Source organism: Triticum aestivum, chromosome 5D (assembly GCF_018294505.1).
Source record: "Triticum aestivum cultivar Chinese Spring chromosome 5D, IWGSC CS RefSeq v2.1, whole genome shotgun sequence".
Classification (NCBI taxonomy): Eukaryota; Viridiplantae; Streptophyta; class Magnoliopsida; order Poales; family Poaceae; genus Triticum; species Triticum aestivum.
In genome coordinates this window covers 426,095,983-426,119,173 of record NC_057808.1, presented here as the reverse complement: position 1 = coordinate 426,119,173, position 23,191 = coordinate 426,095,983, and the positions used below count along the sequence as shown (strand labels likewise).

The 23,191-nt window shown below is 44.5% G+C and overlaps 2 protein-coding genes across 2 annotated transcripts; both read left to right on the top strand.

Moving 5' to 3' along the window:
- Positions 1-9,004: 9,004 nt before the first annotated feature.
- LOC606331 (cysteine proteinase 1) lies at positions 9,005-11,693 on the top strand. The gene is made up of 4 exons (XM_044542543.1): positions 9,005-9,534; positions 9,605-9,724; positions 10,776-11,019; positions 11,137-11,693. The coding sequence occupies exons 1-4, from the start codon at positions 9,055-9,057 to the stop codon at positions 11,424-11,426; spliced, it is 1,134 nt and encodes a 377-aa protein (XP_044398478.1). The 5' UTR covers positions 9,005-9,054; the 3' UTR covers positions 11,427-11,693.
- Positions 11,694-14,925: 3,232 nt separating this feature from the next.
- LOC123122354 (putative F-box protein At1g47765) lies at positions 14,926-16,677 on the top strand. Its single transcript, XM_044542542.1, has 2 exons — positions 14,926-15,139; positions 15,236-16,677. The coding sequence occupies exon 2, from the start codon at positions 15,238-15,240 to the stop codon at positions 16,492-16,494; it is 1,257 nt and encodes a 418-aa protein (XP_044398477.1). The 5' UTR covers positions 14,926-15,139; positions 15,236-15,237; the 3' UTR covers positions 16,495-16,677.
- Positions 16,678-23,191: the final 6,514 nt, after the last annotated feature.

Sequence of the window (23,191 nt, the reverse complement as noted above, 5' to 3'; positions counted from 1 at the left end):
TTTTTTTGAATTTTCTTGAAACACTAAAAAAATGTTTTTGAACATTGGAGCACTAGGAGTACCCCAAGGCTGGGAGCACTGGATACTTTCCCGTGTGGCAGAGTCTAGCTAGGAAAATAATACATGGGAAACTCTACTTTAAGGTCATCTAAGAGCAAACCTGGATAGTTTAATTTTTGGCAAGGTTTAATGAAAGTTAAACCTATTTTCCTGTTCTATGGTAGAAAGATGGTAGGTAATGGGGAGAGGACATTTTTTTTGGGAGGACTTATGGATTGGAGATAAACCTTAATGTGTGCATCTTCCTAGATTATATATACTTACTTCAGTGCAAATTTTATTGTTGATAAACCTCTACAAGATGAAATGAGCAAAGTTAGATTTAGAAGAGTATTAAGGGGGGAAACTACTGACATGTGGGCTTAGCCTAAGGATATATGTAGAGATGCAATTATTTTCGACAAATAGGATAAGTATACATTGCTTTTAACTAAGTCTGGATCATTGTACATAACTCTGAAAACTAATCAGGTAGTATGGCCACATAGAATGATGTGGAATGCAAAAAAAAAGTAGGAATAGTGTGTTGACTAGGATATTTTCGTTAGATGAAATTGGAAAGGAAAAGACACTAAGTGTAGTTTTTGTGATCATGAGGTGATTGCAGCACACCTTTTTTATAATTGTGTTGTGGCAAGATTTGTGTGGAGTGTTATGAGAAGTGTGACTGGTGTGAGCAATATCCCCAACAAAATAGAAATAGCTTAGTGGCTGAATAGAGAGTTTCTCCAAAGAACATAGACTTGTAGTGGCCTTGGGTGTGCCAACAGTAATTTAGACTTTGTGGAAAGCCAGAAATTTTGCTACATTTCATCATGTCTACCCACATGATCCTAGTCTGCTCTTCTTTAAAGTTGCTTATTGGATATCATATTGGAACGGTCTACAGAAAAGTGGCGGTTGACTGATGCTTCAGACCATGGCGTCATTGCTAATTGAGACGGCTACATGCTTCTTTGCTAAGAGCAGATGATGGACCCCGAGTACGTGCACACTTGGAGTAGGTTAGTCTCGAAGCTCATGATCATACATGAGAGATAAAAAGTTCCAGGAGAAAACTGCTTTATCTTCCTGTCTACCTTGTTTTTCCCCTCTTTTGTTGTGGGTTTGTTATACCCGACACGAGTGTATGATGTAGTTTTATGCATAATAGTACCATTTTCATAGCGTCGAGGAGTCATGTGTGATGACCCTGCGGTGTGTGTTCCCTTTGCACATGTTGCCATGATAGGGTGCATGTGTTTGCTTCCCTGGTTTGAGATTTGGAACCCCTAAATGGGCATGGATGTTGTTTTTTGTTTTTTTGTGTTATAAAATGAAACTGGAGTGACAAGCTCCTCATTTTGACAAAAACAATAGTTATATGTGCGCGCGCTAGAGTTGATCGATGCGAATGTGCATGAGCCAGATTAGCCGATCAATGTACAAAACTTGTAGTGAATAAGAGCAACTCAACCAAATTCTTTACAATGTCAAGATATTAAGTCTTTTCATTTTCCTTTTTGCTTCCATATCACTGAAAATACATATAAGGAGCTCTCTTGACATAGGGAAGTGTTGGCCTAAGAGATGCGGATGATACACGGGTTTGTACGCAAAGTAGTCATGGATGAGCTGGTCATAGTTACCGTTTTGTTCCATAATATTCACATGCCCTATTTGCGAACCTGGATGCTTCCTCTTCATGTTTGTCTCTACCTCACATTCATCTAGCAACAATGCAACCTTCTCAAAGCAACTTTTTTCGAACAAACCCTCATCAAAATCATATGAGGACGAAGTATCTTCGAGGAGCGAGCTCATATACATAAATTGTGCAATCCAACACATATTTTATATGATTAAACCCCACGAATTCAAGCTGAAATGATCTCTTGAGAAATTCATAAAAACGCCTTAAGTGTGTCTTGCTCTGGCCGGGGTGGAAGTTGATGGCCCAGGCTCGACGCATGCGGTAGGAGTTCTCTCAGATGGATGGATGACAAGAGAGAAGGAGTTCGCGATAGCAGAGGGTTGGCGTATTGAGATCCCATGGTGCAACCATGGTGGCGGTTGGCCAAGCCGCAACGGTGATGATCATATGCAGACTACATATTGCATTCTATTCAGCATTGACCCATGGCGGTGAGTAGAGATGTTTGGCAACTATTTGGCCGGGATAAGAGGGAAACAACGGTGGCACGATGAGGTGGTCGAGAGCGGGAGCTTGGAAAGAAGGAAAACTTCCTTGATTATAACAAAGTGAGGTTAGAGGGGCTTGTGTATTTCCCCCTTTCTCCACTATATTTAGATGCTATGTGGATGATTTAGAGGGTCCTCTTAACATGTCGGGGATATAAGGGTTTTTAGGAATATGATAGAATGAATATTTTATTATTTTTAGGAGGTTTTTATGAGGCCGATGGTGCTCTGGTGCTCCAATGAGGCAATGACCCTTCCCTTGTATTTCTCTCAATCTCCCTTCTTTCTATGCAATAAGGGGCACCTGTTGAGGCTGGACATCAACAATGCGCTGCGCAAATTCACCGACACGGCAAATATGCACACTACACAGCCCCCTCCACTTGTGATGAACTTTGAGGAAAGCTTCAACCAACAAGTAAGCAGCGGGATAACATAAACAACATGCACATGTGACACAAGATTTAACGTGGAAAAACCTCCTCAACTTGAGGAGTAAAAACCACGGTTGTGGACCGACCGGTCCACGCAACTTTACTATGAGAATGATGAGTACAAAGTCTGCTCTAGAACCTCTAGAGAGATTTACAACACACTCTCCATGTTGCCAACTGGCAAAAGCAACAACAACCACAAGAAGCAAGATTTCAGCAAAGCAGAGTTTACACAGCTTCTGTACCCTTCAGTGTTTTGCAAACTGCTCTTAAACCGCTGAACCAAATAGCACCAAATTTGGCAGACAAGTAGACACATGAGTTATTGACATCCCCTCCAAATTTCAGCTCAATCGGACATCATTTGCCTACCCAAACTATTCGTCTCCCAAAACTATTATGTTCTGAAACTACAGCAGTCAGAGCTGACAAAACCACTCTCAAATCTGATGCTCCACTAACCCAATCCTCAAACCAGCTAATCAAATCGAAGTACTCAAAGTAAGGAACGAGCTCACCAAGTTTGGGGTCGATCCAAGCACGTTTGAGCCTCCAACCACCAGCTTGAACACTGTCTAGTCAGATGCAGCAAATCTGGACAGAACCTCTGCTTCTTCTTCTTCCTCTCTCTCAGGTTGTGTTTTCTCTTGTGTGCTCTCTCTCTCACGCTCACGAATGGCAGCCACCACCAGCAGGGGTGGAGTGGCTAGGGTTTTCTCCTTGCTTCACTTCCCTCGGAAGCACTCACAACCGTTGGATGCAGAACAGATCAACGGTTCATATGTATTGGACTTGTGTAGGCTGATGTTGGGCTGCCAACACACCTCCATGTGGAGGAGAGACTTAGCCCAAAAAACTCCCCCTCCCGACATCATGGAGGGTCTCACTGCCTTCCGGCAGCCATGCCAGCGAGCCGGCGACATACTTCGAGCTTCTTCCTTGTCACCACTTTAGTCAACATATCAGCCCAATTGTCATCGGTGTGAACCTTCTCAAGTTGCATTTGGTTGGAATACAACACATCTCGAATCCAATGATAACGGACTTCTATATGCTTGGACCTTGAACGAAAACTTGTATTCTTACTCAAGTGGATAGCACTTTGGTTGTCACAAAACAACACATACTTGTCTTGCTTAAAACCAAGCTCACAAGCCAACCGTTTCAGCCACAATAGCTCTTTGCTCGCCTCTGTTATAGAAATGAATTCAGCTTCAGTTGTATTCAATGCCACACACTTTTGCAGCCTGCTTTTCCATGACACCAGTCCCCCTGCATAGGTAACCAAGTAACCTGAAGTAGACTTCCTTCTGTCAACCTCTCCAGCCATGTCAGAATCTGAAAAAGCAATCAGCTTGGCCTCACCATCACCAAAGCAAAGTTTCAGATTTGTGCCGCCCCGGAGATATCTCAAAATTCACTTCACGGCTTCCCAATGAGGTCTTCCTGGATTGGACATAAATCTGCTCACAGTACTAACTGCATGAGCAATGTCAGGCCTTGTACACACCATAGCATACATCAAACTCCCAACCGCTGAAGCATAAGGAACATGATGCATTTTCTTTTTCTACTCATCAGTGGTAGGTCATTGTTTTCTGCTCAACTTGAAATGGGCTGCTAGTGGACAACTCACAACTTTAGCATTTTCCATCCTGAACTTCTGAAGTACCTTCTCAATATACTTCTCTTGAGACAAGTACAACTTGTTGCAATTTCTGTCTCGCTCAATTTTCATTCCGAGAATGTTCTTTGCTAGACCTAAGTCTTTCATGGCAAAACATTTGCTCAACTCCTTCTTCAACTTAGCAATCCTAGAGATATTCTTGCCAACAATCAGGATATCATCACATAGAGCAATAATATGATGAAATCATCACCTGAGAACCTCTGAATAAACACACAATGGACTGAGCTACACTTCTTGTAGCCTTGCTTCCCCATGACAGTTTCAAACTTCATGTACCATTGTCTTGGTGCTTGTTTCAGGCCATAGAGACTTTTCTTCAGCTTGCACACATAGTCTTCTTTGCCTTTCACAAGAAACCCCTCAGGTTGCTCTATGTATATTTCTTCCTCCAACTCACCATGAAGGAATGCAGTCTTCACATCCATTTGCTCAACTTCCAAGTTGAGACTTGCTGCCATGCTAAGGATTACTCTTATGGATGTCATCTTCACAACCGGAGAAAAGATCTCATCATAGTCAATGCCTTTTCTCTGGCCGAATCCTTTTACAACTAGCCTGGCCTTGTACCTTGAATGTGATGTGTGCTCTTTTTGCTTGATTCTGTAGACCCACTTGTTCTTCAAAATTTTCTTGCCCTTGGGCAACTTCACCAACTCATAAGTATGATTCTTATGCAAGGAATCCATCTCTTCTTGCATAGCATTTTTCCACTCCTTCTTGTTCTCATCTTCCATTGCATCTGCAAAGCATTCAGGTTCTGAACCGTCAGATAATAACACCACGTATTGATCTGAGGGATACCTGCTGGAAGGAATTCGACCCCTATTGGATCTTCTGAGTGGAGCAGCTAGTGGACTTTCTGGTGCTGGTGCTTCCTGCTGATCCGGATCATCAACTTCAGCATCATACTCTTGTTGCTGCTGCTGGGGAGCATCTTCTTCACTGCATCACCATGTACATCATCTTGTACATCTTCTGCATCTGCTTCAACTTGCACAGGAGCTGGAGCTGCAGGAACTGGGTCAGAATCAATCATGTCTTGCTGCTGCTGAGGAGGAACCTGCCCCTTTGTCTTCACAATATCCTCAATTGTTTGGTCTTCAACAAACACAACATCACGGCTTCTCACAACTTTCTTTGCTATAGGGTCAAACAACTTGTAGCCAGACTCATCACCACCATAGCCAAGAGAGATACACTGTCGTGTCTTCGAATCAAGCTTTGACCTTTCATTTTGAGGAATATGAACAAAGGCCTTGCACCCAAAAACCTTCAGGTGGTCATATGAGACGTCCATGTCACACCAGACCCTGTTAGGAACATCTCCCTGCAAAGGATAACTTGGTGAGAGATTAATAAGATAAACTGCAGTCATCAAAGCCTCACCCCAAAAGTTTTTGCGTAGCTTTGCACTTGACAACAAGCATCTAACTCTCTCCATAATTGTCCTGTTCATCCTCTCAGCAAGACCATTCAGCTGTGGTGTCTTCGAGGGAGTAAATTGATGCCTAATACCCTGCTGCTTGCAATATGCATCAAATGGCCCAATGTACTCTGCTCCATTATCAGTGCGAATGCACTTGATCTTCTTCTCAGTTTCTCTCTCAACCGAGGCTTGGAATTGCTTGAATACACCTAGTACTTGATCTTTGGTCCTCAAAGTGAAGGCCCAAACTTTCCTGGAAAAGTCATCAATAAAAGTCACAAAGTACTTAGCACCACCAAGAGATCTTACTGACATTTTGCAAACATCGAAATGTATCAAGTCCAGCTTCTCGGGCTTCTTGTGAGGAGGTAGAGTCTTGAAGGCAACTCGGTGTTGCTTCCCTGCTAGACAATCTGAACATTTCTTGATGTGAACTCATTTCACACCCTTCAACATTTTTTTCTTCACAAGCACTGTCATCCCCTTCTCACTCATGTGCCCAATTCTCTTGTGCCATAGAGCACAATGATCATCCTTCTCTAGTGCATTGACAGAAGCACTAAAGAGCTTAGCATGAACATGATACAACACTGAGACCATTTTACCTCTTGCAACAATCATGTTGCTTTTGCTGAGCTTGTACTGCCCTTTTCCAAAACTGCTCAAGTAATCATCTTCATCAAGCAAACCAACCGAGATAATATTGAGACGAAGTGCCTCAACATGCCTCACAGATTTGAGGACTAACCTTGTACCATTTGCGGTCTTCAAATGCACATCTCCTTTTCCAATGATGGTTGCTCTATCATTGTTCCCCATCTTCACAACACCAAAATCACCTGATATATAGTTAGTGAAAAGCTCTCTGCGAGATGTAGCATGAATGGTAGCACCGCTGTCCGGTATCCAAATCATCCCGTCACCATCCACAAGGTTGATAGTTTCATCAGAAACAAAAGTGATCCTCTCCTCAACAGTGGAACCAAATCTGCCCTCATTTTCTTCATGCATAACAAGCATGATGTCCTCTTCTACTGCAGTAACTTGGTTGCCCTCTGTGTCACTATCACTATCACTGTCAACTTGCTTCTGATCTTACTTCTTCTTTTTCTTTTTGTCTTTCTTCCACTTGTCACATTGCCACTTAATGTGGTCCTTCTGATGGCAGTGATGGCACTCATAATCAGCATACTTACTTTTTGATTTGCTCCTACCTCTTTCTGCCCCTTTACTTGGACCTCTGCTCTTGCTTCTCCCCCTGGACTGAGTGACTAGCACCTCTGAATGTGAGGAAGAACTAGCTTCAGCCACCTTTCTGGACTCTTTATTTAGTACCCTCGTTTTCACAAGATTCCAAGTGACAACTCCATTAGGTGCTGAATTGCAAACCGTGACCTTAAAGGTCTCCCAGCTGTCCGGTAATGAGCCTAGTAGCAGCAAAGCTCTCACTTAATCTTCAAATGTTATTCCCATTGAAGAAAGCTGATTTATATTGCCTTGGAATGTATTCACATGATCTGCAATTAGAGTGCCCTCTTTGTACCTCAAGCACATCAATTGTTTGATTAAGAACATCTTGTTTGTACCTTCTTTTCGGGCAAACAACTCTTCCAATTTCTGCCATAAGGTGCATGCATGTGTCTCATCAATGATATGGTTCAAAACATTGTCATCGACCCATTGCCGAATAAACCCACAAGCTTGGCGATGAAGTACCTTCCACTGACCTTCCTCAATGCCCTCCGGCATCTCAGTGGAGAACACTGGCTTACAGTATTCTTTCACATAGAACAAGTCCTCCATCTTGCTCTTCCATGCTTGATAATTTGTACCATTCAAAGATATCATCCTGCTGGTATTCACTTCCATCTTTCACCACAAGAAACTCAGCAATTTGCACAAGCAAACCAAGGCTCTGATACCACTTTGTTGAGGCTGGACAGCAACAATGCGCTGCACAAATTCACCGACACGGCAAATATGCACACTACACAGCCCCCTCTACTTGTGATGAACTTTGAGGAAAGCTTCAACCAACAAGTAAGCAGCGGAATAACACAAACAACATGCACATGTGACACAGGATTTAACGTGGAAAACCTCCTCAACTTGAGGAGTAAAAACCACGGCTGTGGACTGACCGGTCCACGCATCTTCACTATGAGAATGATGAGTACAAAGTCTGCTCTAGAACTTCTAGAGAGATTTACAACACACTCTCCACGTTGCCAACCGGCAAAAGCAACAACAACCACGAGAAGCAAGATTTCAGCAAAGCAGAGTTTACACAGCTTCTGTACCCTTCAGTGTTTTGCAAACTGCTCTTAAACCGCTGAACCAAACAACACCAAATTTGGCAGACAAGTAGACACATGAGTTATTGACATCCCCTCCAAATTGCAGCTCAATCGGACATCATTTGCCTACCCAAACTGTTCGTCTCCCAAAACTACCCTGTTCTGAAACTGCAGCAGTCAGAGCTGACAAAACCACTCTCAAATCTGATGCTCCACTGACCCAATCCTCAAACCAGCTAACCAGATCGAAGTACTCAAAGTAAGGAACGAGCTCACCAAGTTTGGGGTTGATCCAAGCACGTTTGAGCCTCCAACCACCAGCTTGAACACTGTCTAGTCAGATGCAGCAAATCTGGACAGAACCTCTGCTTCTTCTTCTTCCTCTCTCTCAGGTTGTGTTTTCTCTTGTGTGCTCTCTCTCTCACTCTCACGAATGGCAGCCACCACCAGCAGGGATGGAGTGGCTAGGGTTTTCTCCTTGCTTCACTTCCTTGGAAGCACTCGCAACCGTTGGATGCAGAACAGATCAACGGTTCATATGTGTTGGACTTGTGAAGGGACTTAACCCAACAGCACCTTGATCTCTACTTGGATGACGCGAGGGGAAGGAAACCCTGCGTTGTGAGTGTCCGATGTGTATCTATATTCATTTAGTGTGTGATGTTGGTTTGCTCATCGGCTTGTTGGTCTCGTGCCATCAACCTCGTCGTGTGTGTAGGCCCCTGCTGAGTCGGCTTCTTCTCCCAGACCCCACCGTCCACGGTGGGTATATCCCGTGGGGCCCACAAGGAGGAGTAAAATATCTTTGGATAATCCATGGATCTTCGGAGGACCCGTCCGCAAAAAGAACAGCACCCAGGAGTCTAAACAGAAAATATCCCCTTTAACAACTTCCTATAAAGCAACACGAAGTGGAGCCGAAGCAAAGATAACCCACCCGGACAAGCGACCAAGAAAATCCCCCCAATGGATCATCGCCTCGTGGCCCCCTTCCTCGTCCTCCTGGGCCTCCTCCTCTCCCCGCCGCCGGCAGCGGCGGCCGCGGGGGACGAGGAGCCCCTGATCCGGCAGGTCGTCGGCGGCCCCGACCCCCTCGACAACGACCTGGAGCTCGACTCGCAGTTCCTCGGCTTCGTGCAGCGGTTCGGGAAGACCTACAGGGACGCGGAGGAGCACGCGCACCGGCTCTCCGTCTTCAAGGCCAACCTCCGCCGCGCGCGCCGGCACCAGATGCTCGACCCGTCGGCCGAGCACGGGGTCACCAAGTTCTCCGACCTCACCCCGGCCGAGTTCCGCCGGACCTTCCTGGGGCTCAAGACCACCCGGCGGTCGTTCCTGCGGGAGATGGCCGGGTCGGCGCACGACGCGCCCGTCCTCCCCACCGACGGCCTCCCCGAGGACTTCGACTGGAGGGACCACGGCGCCGTCGGCCCCGTCAAGAACCAGGTTTCCCCTGATTCTTTGGCCGTTTTATCTTCCGATCTGGCCTCGTCCCCTGACCTTGGTGATTTTGCAGGGCTCGTGCGGGTCGTGCTGGTCGTTCAGCGCGTCCGGGGCGTTGGAGGGGGCCAACTACCTGGCCACGGGCAAGATGGAGGTGCTCTCCGAGCAGCAGCTGGTCGACTGCGACCATGAGGTGAGGCTCCTTTTTCTTCTTTTTTTGTGATTGGTTGATTGTTTCAAGATAGGTTGGATTTTTGTGGCACGTCACTATGTTTTGTCTGTTGGTGTGGACCTTTTCTATGTTGTCGATTTCTGATTGGGCAACGCACCAAACCAAATAAAGGGTCTAGGTGAATTCTGAGAGGGGAACTGGGATCAGTATTCCATGGAAAACTTTACAAGGGAATTTTGAAGGACAAAGAGTGGCAATATCGTTTGAGATATCATTAATTAACAGTCAACAAAAGCGATCGACTTCTTTTATGAGAAGAGCCAAAATAATCAACATGGTAATCACCTCAAACTTATATTGGAGAACCTGTTGGTGGTGGTGGGTGGGGTAGCTTAAAGCCTTCCTTTTGTTGAGATGATAGCTTCAAGCCTAGAATAAAGATGAAGATAAGAATGTTTGGTGAGTGGATGGATGTCATAATTTAGGATAATGGATAGGTTGAGACAGACCTATCATCGGTCAGTGACTCAGTATTCAGTATTCACCAAGGTGCCTTGTGCTTATTCACTGATTTGGTGGGCGAGCTGTAAAGGTGCCACTTTGATCTCTATGGACTATCAAGATTACTGTCCATCCACCAGAATAGGCATAGCCACTGAAATTTTTGTGTAATTAATCCAAGTTGTTTGATGATTTCTATATTGTCAACTCATTGAACTGGATGCCACTTAACTTGATATTCTGATCTGTAACTGGGGAAAAAAGCAAACTGTTAGCTGGGTAGGTCTTATATTGCTGTCTTGCTGTTTACTTAGTTTTGATACTACATGTTTCTTTGTATTTATCTCAGTTTACCTATCTTCTCCAGTCAATAACCACTGGTATCACAGGAAACTGTTGTCTAGAAAAATATTAGTAAGGTAGATGCCGTGCTGTTCTGCCTTTTTCATTGAACAATTCTTTCTGCAATGCGAATGCAAGGGTAGTAAAACAATTATATTACCTTTTATTGCCTGGTTACTTTGATGGGTGCCTCAACTTAATATGCTGCATCATATTGTGAATTTTTCAGTGCGACCCAGCAGAACCTGATTCATGCGATGCTGGATGCAACGGTGGGTTGATGACTTCAGCCTTCAGCTATCTGTTGAAATCTGGTGGCCTTGAGAGAGAAAAGGATTACCCTTACACCGGGAAGGACGGTACCTGCAAATTTGAGAAGTCCAAGATTGCTGCTTCAGTTCAAAACTTCAGCGTTGTCGCTGTTGATGAAGAACAGATTGCTGCTAACCTTGTGAAATATGGACCGCTGGCCAGTGAGTATAACTGTCTCACATGGAGTTTACAATCCAGATCCGTGTTTCTAAGCACATGGAACAATCAATCTATATATATTAGAAATCACTGACACATATTTTTCCTCTCATGTGTAGTCGGTATCAACGCTGCATACATGCAGACATACATCGGCGGAGTGTCATGCCCATACATATGCGGCAGGCACCTCGACCACGGTGTCCTTCTCGTCGGCTACGGGGCGTCCGGCTTCGCGCCTTCCCGCTTCAAGGAGAAGCCCTACTGGATCATCAAGAACTCATGGGGCGAGAACTGGGGGGACAAGGGTTACTACAAGATCTGCAGGGGCTCCAACGTGCGAAACAAGTGCGGCGTCGACTCCATGGTCTCCACGGTGTCCGCCACGCACGCCTCGAAGGAGGAGTAGGCTCTGTTCTGATGTGATCGGCAGCCCTCCTGGAGTCGATCTTGGTTTCGGTGTATCGCTAGAAAGAAACTTTAATACCTAGTAGTCGGCTAGGCTCCATCGTCGTTGTGGTATCAGCAGCGAAGATGCGAAGCCGCAACAGAATGCTTGCTGTATAACTTGTGCATTTGCTAAATTTGCTACGCCATGCATGTCTGCCACACGCTATTTGGATGTGGCTAAAAAACTCCTGAATAATTCTGTACATAATATGTATTGCTTCCATTAGAATGGTGTTCCGTCTTTGTTGACCTTGCTTGCGAGGTACTCCCTCTGTAAAAAAATATAAGAGCGTTTAGATCACTACTTTGCTCTTAAGTAGTGATCTAAACGCTCTTATATTTCTTTATGGAGGGAATACTGTGTTTGTTTCTGTTTGTACTTTGTACGCACGGCAAGGGAAGCGTGCCATGTGTTCAGCTAAAATTCACCGGAACTCTCACTTTCTTACATGGTTTAGCTCACTGCACTGGGCCCTCAGGTTGTAGGGAGATCCAGCCAAAGTGAGGCGGAGATATCCTGGCAAGTTCAAATGCACTTTTTTTGTGCTTGTTCCAAATGAGAAGCCAAAACCAAGAATGTCAGGACTGAAACCGAATACTGATTCCCCCCTCCCTCTCTATCTCTCTCTCTCAAAAAAAAAAAGACACCCCACCTGAGTTGATGCAGATGAATACTGGTTTGATGGCTCAGCCGAAACGTCGACAGGGCGCGTTGTTCGATGAACCGTCAACCTTTTTTTCATGGTAATACGTGTCTCATTCATATCGTAAAGAACAAAGTACAAGTCATGTAAGAACCGACATGATAAAACTGAAAAGATAGCAGAACATCTCTAAGCTTGACACCAACGCCCGTCACATGCCTCCGGCACCACCACAACAGCCACCGAAGAAAAGAATGACGGATCACCTCCTCACCGGAGCTCGACGCGGCTCCATCGCTGATATGCAGATTTGCGGACCTCCAAGGTGGCTCATCAAAAGTGAAGCCATTGCCGTTGAACGAATCAAACCGGGGCAACACCCCGGACACGCCATCAAACTCCAGATCTGACACCCCACCACGACTAAGACGTCGAAGGAGGAAACCATACCTGCCATCCACGAACCACGAACCCAGCACACGTTCCGTCTTCCAGATGTCGTCGATGCAGACCACAATCTGCATCCGCTCCTGGACTACCTCCTAAGCTCCACGTCGACGCTGGAGCAAACGCCGTCACAACGGCAGAGCCCGAGGACACAGGTCCACCACGAGGATGCCGCCGTCGCCACGCCATCCTTACTTGAACAGACTGGTTTCCAAATCCATCCCCAACCATAGGACCGATGGCCTCGTCAGGGAAGGATTCGAAGAATCTTTATTCAGCGCCGTCATCGTCGCCGTCGAAGTCAAGACGATGAACAGCCTAAAAACCTAGACTACAAGAGTAAAAAAACAATCCATACGCGTGGATCCGGCGACCCCCCTCACCACCGACGACCGAGGTCGCCGGCGAAGGGGAGCCACTGGAGGACGGCGCTGAAAGATGGCCTCTCCAGGCGGCGGCTAGGGTTCCAGCCACCGGGGAGAGAAAAACGATCTAAGCGCTGCATGCGTGCGTTCTCTTGACGAACTGTCAACTATTGAGGTCAATTTTGCACAGACCGTCTACTATACAGGTTTGTTGCACAAGACATCTACCATTGGCAGTGTTGCAACTTGGCAATTTTGCACGAACCACCAACTTTACACGGAGGGATGCTAAAGTCGATGGCGTGCGAGGCTCGATGATGCGTGTAATGACCATACGGCAACTACTTCAATGCTAAAACTTGGTGCCAACTATATCTACCATCTGGGGTGCTAGTGTTCTGAACATTGTAGCCAAATTATGATTCCTTTCAAATCTCAGCTCATTTCGACAAATGGTTTTGAGAGGTGTCGGCAGTTTTAGTTCATTCAAAATTTGGTTCAAAACTAATATTTTCAGAAAAAAAATGCCATTAAAACACAAATGTACCTAGTACCGATCTGGGAAAATTTCAACTCATTTGGAATAGTTGTTTGACATATATCGATAATTTTACTTGGAGACACATGCGACAGATATCAATCAGTTTGCTAACTTTATGCAGCACAAACTATATACCCCCTCCATTCTATAATGTAGATTTTTGAGATTTAACTTTATCACAAATTTAACCAACATGGGCGACTGCGCCGGTAGCATAACAGATACCTTTTTTTTTGCGGGAAATAACAAATACCTTTGAATTCGTATTCGAAAGAAGTTTTTAAAAGTACAATTTTTCAGTAAAACGATTTATGTATTGTTGGTCTAATTTATGCTCAAAGTTGAATCTTAAGGACGCACTAAATTATGAAATGGAGGGAGTGTTAGAACGACGTGACATTATACCTTTGTATGTAGAGTTTTTTTTTGGTAGAGTCTGCTCTCTAGACCAAGCAGCGGAACCGTGGGAAGTTATTCAGAGATCATATAAGGCAATGACCATGGTACAAGCTACTTTCTGTCAGATCACAAGCAATATGCTTAATTTAAATAGATGGTTACTTGGTTAGTGAGAGGCTATGTGCAACTGAATAACAAAAACTGTTGCGGCTGCTCGTAGCTACATTTTCCTTTGTTTGTCGTACAATACTACTCGTGAAAAAAAGGAAAGCGATCGGTCAATGAGCAGATTTTGCATGCTACCGTTAACGCCAAACATCTTGTTGTAAATATATAGTGCAGCTGCTTCCCATTTCTTCAACCAGTAATTGTATTTAGTGGTCTTCTAGGCAATCCTCTTTCCTAATAGTACGAGTTCGAGTACCATGAACCAGGATCTTATTTTTTCTTCAGCCACTTTATTGTAATGGCCAGTTTGCAAAAAAACACCCACTACAAATTAACCAAAGCGCTAGGGGTCTAAGGTGTGCTGACATGGCAGTCACATGCCCGTGTTTTCCCCTCTCAAATTGGTTTTGGCTTATTTGATCAAATAAACGAGTTTATGGTCTAAATTGATCGGTTCTCGAGTTCTTGGCCTAAAGCGTGCAATCAGATTGAGTTAATGGACTGATAGCGCATCACTCATCAGGGATCGAAGCTAAAGGGGATGACCGGGACGGCTATGGGGTCGCGAGCTTATAGGACATGGGCGTCGTGCTAATATCGGTGGGAGCCACCGGTTGGGACGGCACACCAGGGCTCGTTCATGGTGAAGAGGTGAGGGCGGCGAGGGGATTGGCGAGATCGGTGGAACGAGAGTAGGCGATGGAGATGAGGACGAGCGATGGGGTGAGTTTGAGGCTGGTGGGGGCGTGGGGTTAATGCGGGAGGTGTTATCGCCTTATTGGAGAGGATGCTACGACAAAATCGAATGAGCTATTTTGGAAACTCGTCAAATGAGGAAAGCACCCTTGACCGTGAGATTTAAGCGAATCGATGGCATGCGGCTGGTTTGACGAATGACTTCCATTAGGTGACTGTTAAAGTGTTTCCCTTTTGATTTAGCCGAAATTGGGAAATTCGGAAGTTCGGGACACTTCGCATTCGAGCCCTTGCTGTCCCAAAGGCCTAAACCAAACCCTAGATCAGTGCGACGGCCATCGATTCACCGCCGGCCGTTTTCCCCTCCAACATCTCGTCTTCAGTGATCGACTGCTCGCCGCCACCTCTCTCGGTAAGACCAATTGCTTCGTCTACTCGGCACACAACCCCATCTGAACCCATCGTCGATTTTGTTCCCTCGCTTGCTCATGGGATCTACTTACCGCAGCGATGTCGTCCTCGAAGCCGCGCCCCGCCGCCTCCAGCTCCGGCGACCTGCCCGCGGACGCTCTGTACGAGGTCCTCCTCCGCATCCCGGCCAAGGACCTCTGCCGCCTCCGCGCCGTCTGCCCCTCCTGGCGCGCCCTCACCTCCGACCCATTCTTCATCGCGGCGCACATGTGCCGCCACCACACGGCGCCCCCGCTCCTCGCCATTGCCTACCGCGACGACGGTGAGGTCAACAGCGTTGCTATTTCGGATCTGTCGGGCAACATCGTGAAGAGGTTTCCAAGCAACGGCTATGAGATTGTTTTGGTCAACGAGTCGGGTGATGCCGTTCGCCGGCTCACAAGCAAGGGCGATATCATCCGTGTTGCACGCACGCGGCTAGACCTCGTCTGTTTCAACTGGGTTTTGTTCTCTCAGGTTTTCTGGGTGCTGAACCCGGCCAGTGGAGCTACCATCACCTTGCCGATTGATTTTTCAGAGGAATTGGTGCATGAGCTAGAGGTGAAGGGAATGAACAAATGGCACTGCCAAATCCAGTCGTGTGCAATTGGGCAGGTCTCCTCTACCAGAGAGTACAAGGCACTACGTGTCTCTAGAATTGGTGACCGGCAGGTATGTGAGATTATCACCTTTGATGACATGAACAATGGAAGCTGGAGGAGAAAACAGGACCCTCCGTCCCATATCTGTAGCGGTCACAAGATGAGATGGGTGGTCGTCCATGGGATGGTGTACTTCTTGATGGACTTTTACTCCACATACGTTGAAACTGGGGTTATAACCATTGAGCCTGGCAGCATAGCTTGTTTCAACCTTGAGACGGAAGAGTGGGGTGTTCTACGTGGTCCAGAACAGGTGCAGATGTTTGTGCAAGAGAACGAGGATTGCAGTTACTCAAAACTTGAACTCCAGTTATCATTGGCTGAGTTGAATGGTTGTTTGGTTATGGTTCACAATATTCATAACATATCTATGGACTTGTGGTTTCTGACAGATTTTGAGAAAGTTATCTGGGTTAAGAAATACAGCATGCCTTCACGTGTTGCTAGGCCTTTTAGTTACCCTTTTCTGATGTTCGATGATGGGAAGATCTTCTTCAGTGCAGAGGGTAATCTACAAGGTATCCTTTGTAATGGAGAGCCAGGAGAGGGATTTCTGCTAAGTTATGATCCAAGACATGACACTTATCCCGATTCGCTAAAACTGAGAGACCCCAATTCCATTGGCATTTATACAGGAAGCCTGCTGAGTTTATAGAGTGGCTGTCACCGATGAGGTTAATAATGTATCGTAGTAGTTGCTATTAGTTACCTTATGTGAACAGTTAGTGAGACAATGTACTGATGCATGATCTGATGAAAGAGTACTTTTGTGCCTTCCAAGTATATTATGTCTGAATATATTTATATGAGAGGATTTAGCAGTTTAATGTTCGCCCAATTATGTATCCCAATTTCAGTAGTTTGGTCAATGAGTTACTGTATATATAGCTATGTTCAGTTAGTAATAAACAAGGTTTTGAATGTGGTATTTGAAAAAATAATACGCTGCTCCGAGTGCAGCGTATCAGTACATGAGTGCATAATTTTTTTTCCTTTTTACAAATAATTATTTGCTAGGTAAAGTACAGTAACATGTTCCGTTCAAGTGATCTTTGCTCTTTGATACGTGTCTCATAATTTATGTTATCCTTGAATGTTAGAATTTTGTTAGAACCAAAGTATCAAAGTATGATGTTACATGACCTCGTATCGAAGTATCAAGCTGCAAGTTATAGTATGTTTGTTAACAATTGGTTGGAAACAGAACAACGCTACTTGGTTTACATTGGCATCACTGAATCACATCATTTGTTTCACTGCTATTCTTCATTCTCAAGGCTGTTTTCTTTTGCCACCATTATTTTGCTGAATTTTGTGCTCATGGCCCACTACAATTTTGAAGGGGCAAAATTTAACGATGAACCGATTTGCTGCTCTCAGCTAGGAACCCAGGACACTGGTCTGACTGTGGGGTGTGGGCGGCTCGTATCGAATGAATATTTGAAAAGAAGTTCAGGTAATCTTTTGCTGTGATGATTTACAAGCTCTAATCTCCACTCAGAACCCAAGTCTGAAGATCAAGGCTTACAGTACAGAGAATGCTCGTCTTTGTGCTGGGATACTTGGATGTGACAGATTTTGGTCTTGCGACTGCAGGAGTCTCTTTCATTTTTTAGATCTGCACTTATGTGGATGCCTTTTGAACATGTTCACTTTCTCTTTTTCTTGGAAGAGACTGGGAACTAATATTCAGTACAGAAGAAACTTGGAATACTCTAAAAATTAGGTAGTTGCTTTTAGTGTACTAGTACTTGTAACCATGCATGCACATGCAAAGGCACTTCACAATAAATATAAATTAACCTTTAAGAACATAATTCACACTACACAGGGAACAATATCAAGGCATGCTATTTTCTGAAGTTAATTATATGTAGATATGTAAAATTACAACATTATGAGCATTCACTATATAGTGCTATACCAAAACAGAATTTTTAAGGGGGTGTACCGAAGCATATCATGGGCCTACTGAAAATTAGAATGCGTGGCAATGACTCTATAACAGAATTAGGCAAGCGGGATGAGTCGTGGGCTTGTGCTAACCGCTGAAGGCTCAAGCTTCGTATTCACATTTGTCACTTCATCATACGTTCACAGAGAGTTCCTTTGCAATCTGCAAGCTTGCCTGCTAGGCCTGGATCGGTATTCCTTATAATGTTGTTTGACACCTATTCCCAACACCACCCATTCGCATTCCAGATACTCACTTTTTGTGGTGCTAGCATTAAGATAAACTACCATGGTGATCACTTCAATCGAACCCTCTTCCACTTGTGTCTCAAACCTAGGTTGTCATACTGCTATGGAATTTGAGTGGCTCATGCCTGCTAACAGTGCTAGAGAAGTGACCCGGAAAGTATCCTACATATATATAGGCTAGCCAAGTTAGCGTTCATGACTGGAAGAACTCAAATACTATATTGCTCACTGCTCGTTGGCAATAATTGGTCCATTGCACATATCACCGTCTATGTACTTTGGATGGTTGAGATGTATAAATAAAAGTCGTCAAAAAAGGACATACTCCAAACTCGAGCCACACATGCCTCTAGTAGTGTTAGGATTTATTACGAATGTACAGAGTATGCACTTTGTAGCCTCGACTTGCTTCCAGAGGAAAACACAACTTTAGTGGAGGTTTGTTTTGTTTAATGCAACCTGCTTCTCATTTTGCACTGATGCTCTGGATGAAACCTGCTCATCTTTTTGCAGATTGTGTATAATTTCTTCCGTGACAATTCCTCCTGAGTAGTGGGGTGAAGTGATGATGTCCGGAGGCCGCTGAACAAAGAATTTATAGCTGAACAAAGGTAGGAGCATGCCGAGTGCCATCCATGATTGGTGGGGACAATACCATGAGTTCGGAACATGCAATATTGCAAGCAGATCACGGCAAGGTGATGGGGATCAGATACTGTTTAGAGCATGGTGGTGCATCACAACGCACCTGTAGTGTCATGTTAGTGGATAAATAGCACGAGGATCCCAGCACATATGAGTACAATAATGCATAATCTATTCCTAGGTGAAGTCATGCACAGTAAACATGTTCCATGAAGGCGGTCTTTACTTTTTGATACTTGCCTCACATTTATGTCGTCCATGAATCTTGACATTTGTTAGAAGTTAGAACATTATGATGTTTCATGTTTCTCAAAGTACCAAAGTTGCAAGTTATAGTTCCTGATGTTTCATAATAGATCTGAGATTCCTTACCAATTGCTTGAAAACAAAACAATGCTACCTGGTGTACATTGGTGTCATTGATTCACATATTTTGTTTAACTGTTATTCTCCAGTCTGTGCAAGAATGCATAACCTGTTCCTTTCTTGGCACATAATAATTTCCTAGGTAAAGTCATGCACAGTAACATGGTCCATGAAGGCGATATTTACTCTTTGATACCAACCACACATTTATGTCGTTCTTGAATGCTGAAATTTGTTAGAACATAATGTTTCATGTTTCTCATACCAATGTACCGAAGCTGCAAGTTATAGTATGACACGGAGGTTCCTTACCAATTGCTTGAAAACAAAACAATGCTACCTGGTGTACATTGGTGTCATTGATTCACATATTTTGTTTAACTGTTATTCTTCAGTCTGTGCAAGAATGCATAACCTGTTCCTTTCTTGGCACATAATAATTTCCTAGGTAAAGTCATGCACAGTAACATGGTCCATGAAGGCGATATTTACTCTTTGATACCAACCACACATTTATGTCGTTCTTGAATGCTGAAATTTGTTAGAACATGATGTTTCATGTTTCTCATACCAATGTACCGAAGCTGCAAGTTATAGTATGACACGGAGGTTCCTTACCAATTGCTTGAAAACAAAACAATGCTACCTGGTGTACATTGGTGTCACTGAATCACATATTTTGTTTATGTTATTCTTCTGTCTAAAGGCTGCTTTCTTTTGCCACCATTATTTTATTGAATTTGTGTTTCTAGCCCCCTCCTATTTTTTAGCGGCAAGAACTAACGATGACTCAATTTGTTGCTCTTAGCTGTGAACTCATGACTCTATGGTCCGTGGGCGGCTCATACCGAATGAATATTTGAAAAGAAGTTTATGTAATCTCTGAGACTCTCTCTGACTATGGCTCTCTTCTCCACTCAGAACCAAAGTCGACCTGAAGATCAGGCTTACTTTACAAATAGTGTGCTTAATGTAGTTAGTGTTTGGGTCTTTCTAGTGCTGGGGTACTTGGATCTAAACCTGGGCATCCTTCGTGTTGGGCCTGGTTCAGGTCGGGCTTTGCAAAGCCCGACCTCAAAATCCCAAGCCCAAGCCCGAACCGGCCTGGCCCAAAACACATGACAGTGCACTATTCAATTAAAATAATGAATTTCGGGACATTTAAATGATATATTACCTATATTTCTAATAAAATAGTGATTTATGCCCTGTTCAGGCTTTTCTTCGGGCTTTTGGGCAGGGCTTTGGGGCGAAAGCTGAGCCTGAGCCTTGCCCGGATGTCGGGCTTTTGGGCCGGGCTGTCCAAGCCCGGGTCTACTTGGATCTGATCGGATTTTTTCCTTGTGATTGCGGGAGTCTCTTCCATTTTAAGATCGGTAAAGTTGAAGCTGAGTCTGGCCTTACTACAGGGTGTTGCAGCAGCCGTGCAGCAGAACGGGGCCCTGAGATCCGGAGGAGACGTCTGCTTGTGTGAACCGTTGAAAGCTCAAACTTTCTATTCACGAGGGTCACTACTCAGTCCTGATATCGAGAGGGGGCCTGTAACTTGCCGGCTCACTGGCTTTACCTAGACCGGCAGATACATTGATATAGTTTTACACCTATTCCCAATACCATCTATTCCCATTCGAGATACTCCCTTTCGTGACGCTAGCATGAAGAATAATGTAACCACCATGGTGATCACTTCAATTGAGCCCTCTTCCTCTTGTGTCTCAAACCTAGGGTGACATAATGCTATGGAATTTCAGTGTCCATATATATATATATATATATATATATATATATATATATATATATATATATATATATATATATATATATATACTCTTGTCCGGTTTTACTAGAGAACTCAAAGTTATTGCTCACTGCTCACTGGCCAACAAGTAGTTCCTTACACACATCACAGTGCTTGTACTTTTTATGGTTCAGATGTATAAATCAAAGTTGTTAGAAAAAGTACATACTCCAAGCTCCAACACAATGTAGCCACACATGCCTCTAGCAGTGCTAGAAATAAATTTTGTAGGACAAGGGGTTATTCGTTACCAATGTATCGATATAATACAAATACATATTTTTTTAGAAAAGGAGGTTAGACCCCCGGCCTCTGCATCAATCGATGCATGCAGCCATCTTTATTAATTATCCTAAACCGTGCCGATAAAAATACACGCAATTAAAATATGATTTATACATTTTTATTTTTATGGATTTATTAACTACTAAGCAGCCTTGCTTACTGATTCTAATAGGTCCATTTGTTATTTTGGATAGCTCCTCACTTGCAAAACTTCAGGACTGTTGTAATATGGACACTGTCTTGCGCAATCAACAATCATCACAGGGTCAAATTTAGCATTTCTAAGTATTCTAAAAGGTTTATTGATAATCCATATATCACACGCCAGGCTAAACACAGCAAAATAACCCATGTTTATTTTCAAAGTAAGTAAATCACCTGCTGGAGGACCACTTGTTTCTTTTCTTGTATGAGACAGTACTCCACAAAGCATCATCATCCTGGCAATGATCTTATTTATTTACTGAGTGCATCATATCAGTACAGGAGTGAATAATTTGTTCCTTTATTTGTACAAATAGTTATTTGCTAGGTAAAGTACAGTAACATTTTCCGTTAAAGTGATCTTTGCTTTTTGATGCGTGTCTCATAATTTATGTTATTCTTGAATGTTGGAATTTTGTTAGAACCGAAGTAGCAAAGTATGATGTTGCATGATCTCGTATCAAAGTATCAAGCTGCAAGTTATAGTAGGTTCGTTTCACAATTGGTTGGAAACAAACAATGCTACTTGGTGTACATTGGCGTCACTGAATCACATCATTTCTTTCATTGTTATTCTTCGATCTCGAGGCTGCTTTCTTCTGCACCATTATTTTACTGAATATTGTGCTTTGGGTCCACTCTAGTTTTGAAGGGGTAAAAATTAACGATGAATTGATTTGCTGCTCTTAGCTAGGAACCAGGACACTGGTCTGTGGGCGGCTCGTGTCGAATGAATATTTGAAAAGAAGTAAAGGTAGTCTTTGGCTGTGATGATTTACAAAGCTCTCTTCTGCACTCAGAACCCAAGTCTGAAGATCAAGGCTTACTGTCTAGAGAATGCTTGTCTTTGTGCTGGAATACTTGGTTTTGACAGATTTTGGTCATGCGACTGTGTGAGTCTCTTCCATTTTTAGATTTGCACATAATTCACACAACTTAGAGAACAATATTAGGGCATGATATTACTTACCGAAAAAGGCTTTCGCTCCGCTTTATATATAAAGTAAAAATCCTCCACAACCCGATACAAACGCACGCCACCACAACACACGCATACACCCAAGACAGGATACATAGGCGCTAAGCGCAGCAACACCATCCCTAACACTACAAGAACAACTGGGGTCCTCCACCGTGAACACGACACCGTGAAGAGATGAGACCGCAAACGACGAACCGTGGGCTTCAAGGCGGCACCTTCAGGAAGGTTACGACACCAGAGCGTCGCCACCACCCGACTCGAGGGTCAGGGTTTCCCCTGGAGCAACACGACGAGCAAATGAGAGCCACAACGACGCCTTCAAGAAGGGAACGAGCTGCACCACCACCGGTCCATCCGAAGATAGATCAGGTTTTTCACCCCCGCCAACACTCAGGGCCACCGAACGCCACATCCCGCCACCCACGCCGCCCACACGACCATGGCCATCGGGTAGCACCAAGCCGCGCCGCAGTACCACCACCAGGGCCGACGCCCCGGTATCCAAGACCTTGATACCACCTCACCCGAGACCTGCCGCTACCCCAACCAAAGAGACGAGCAGAAAGGACTTGCCTTTCGCACCCCTAGACAGCCCCCATCGCCGAGACCCAGTCGGCCGGCCAAAACTGGCCTCCATCGACCCGTCCTGCGGCACCGGGTGTGATATGAGCTCGGTCCTGCCGTCAGGCGCGAGACATGCTCAGTCCTGCCGCAAGGTGCAAGACGAGCTCGGTCTTGCTGCCGGGCGCGAGACAAGCTTGGTTCTGCTGCAGGATGCCGAATGTCGGAGCCGAATACGAAACAGACATTGCACCAAAGCCTAACATCTAAATCCGGATGCCTCAGCCAAGCCACAATGCTGGGACTGGG

Excerpts from the sequence above, each read along its gene's own strand:
- LOC606331 (XM_044542543.1), top strand. The coding sequence starts at position 9,055 with ATGGATCATCGCCTCGTGGCCCCCTTCCTCGTCCTCCTGGGCCTCCTC. Across the intron at positions 9,535-9,604 it reads TCGGCCCCGTCAAGAACCAG|GGCTCGTGCGGGTCGTGCTG; the intron begins GTTTCCCCTGAT and ends GTGATTTTGCAG. Across the intron at positions 11,020-11,136 it reads GAAATATGGACCGCTGGCCA|TCGGTATCAACGCTGCATAC; the intron begins GTGAGTATAACT and ends TCTCATGTGTAG.
- LOC123122354 (XM_044542542.1), top strand. The coding sequence starts at position 15,238 with ATGTCGTCCTCGAAGCCGCGCCCCGCCGCCTCCAGCTCCGGCGACCTG.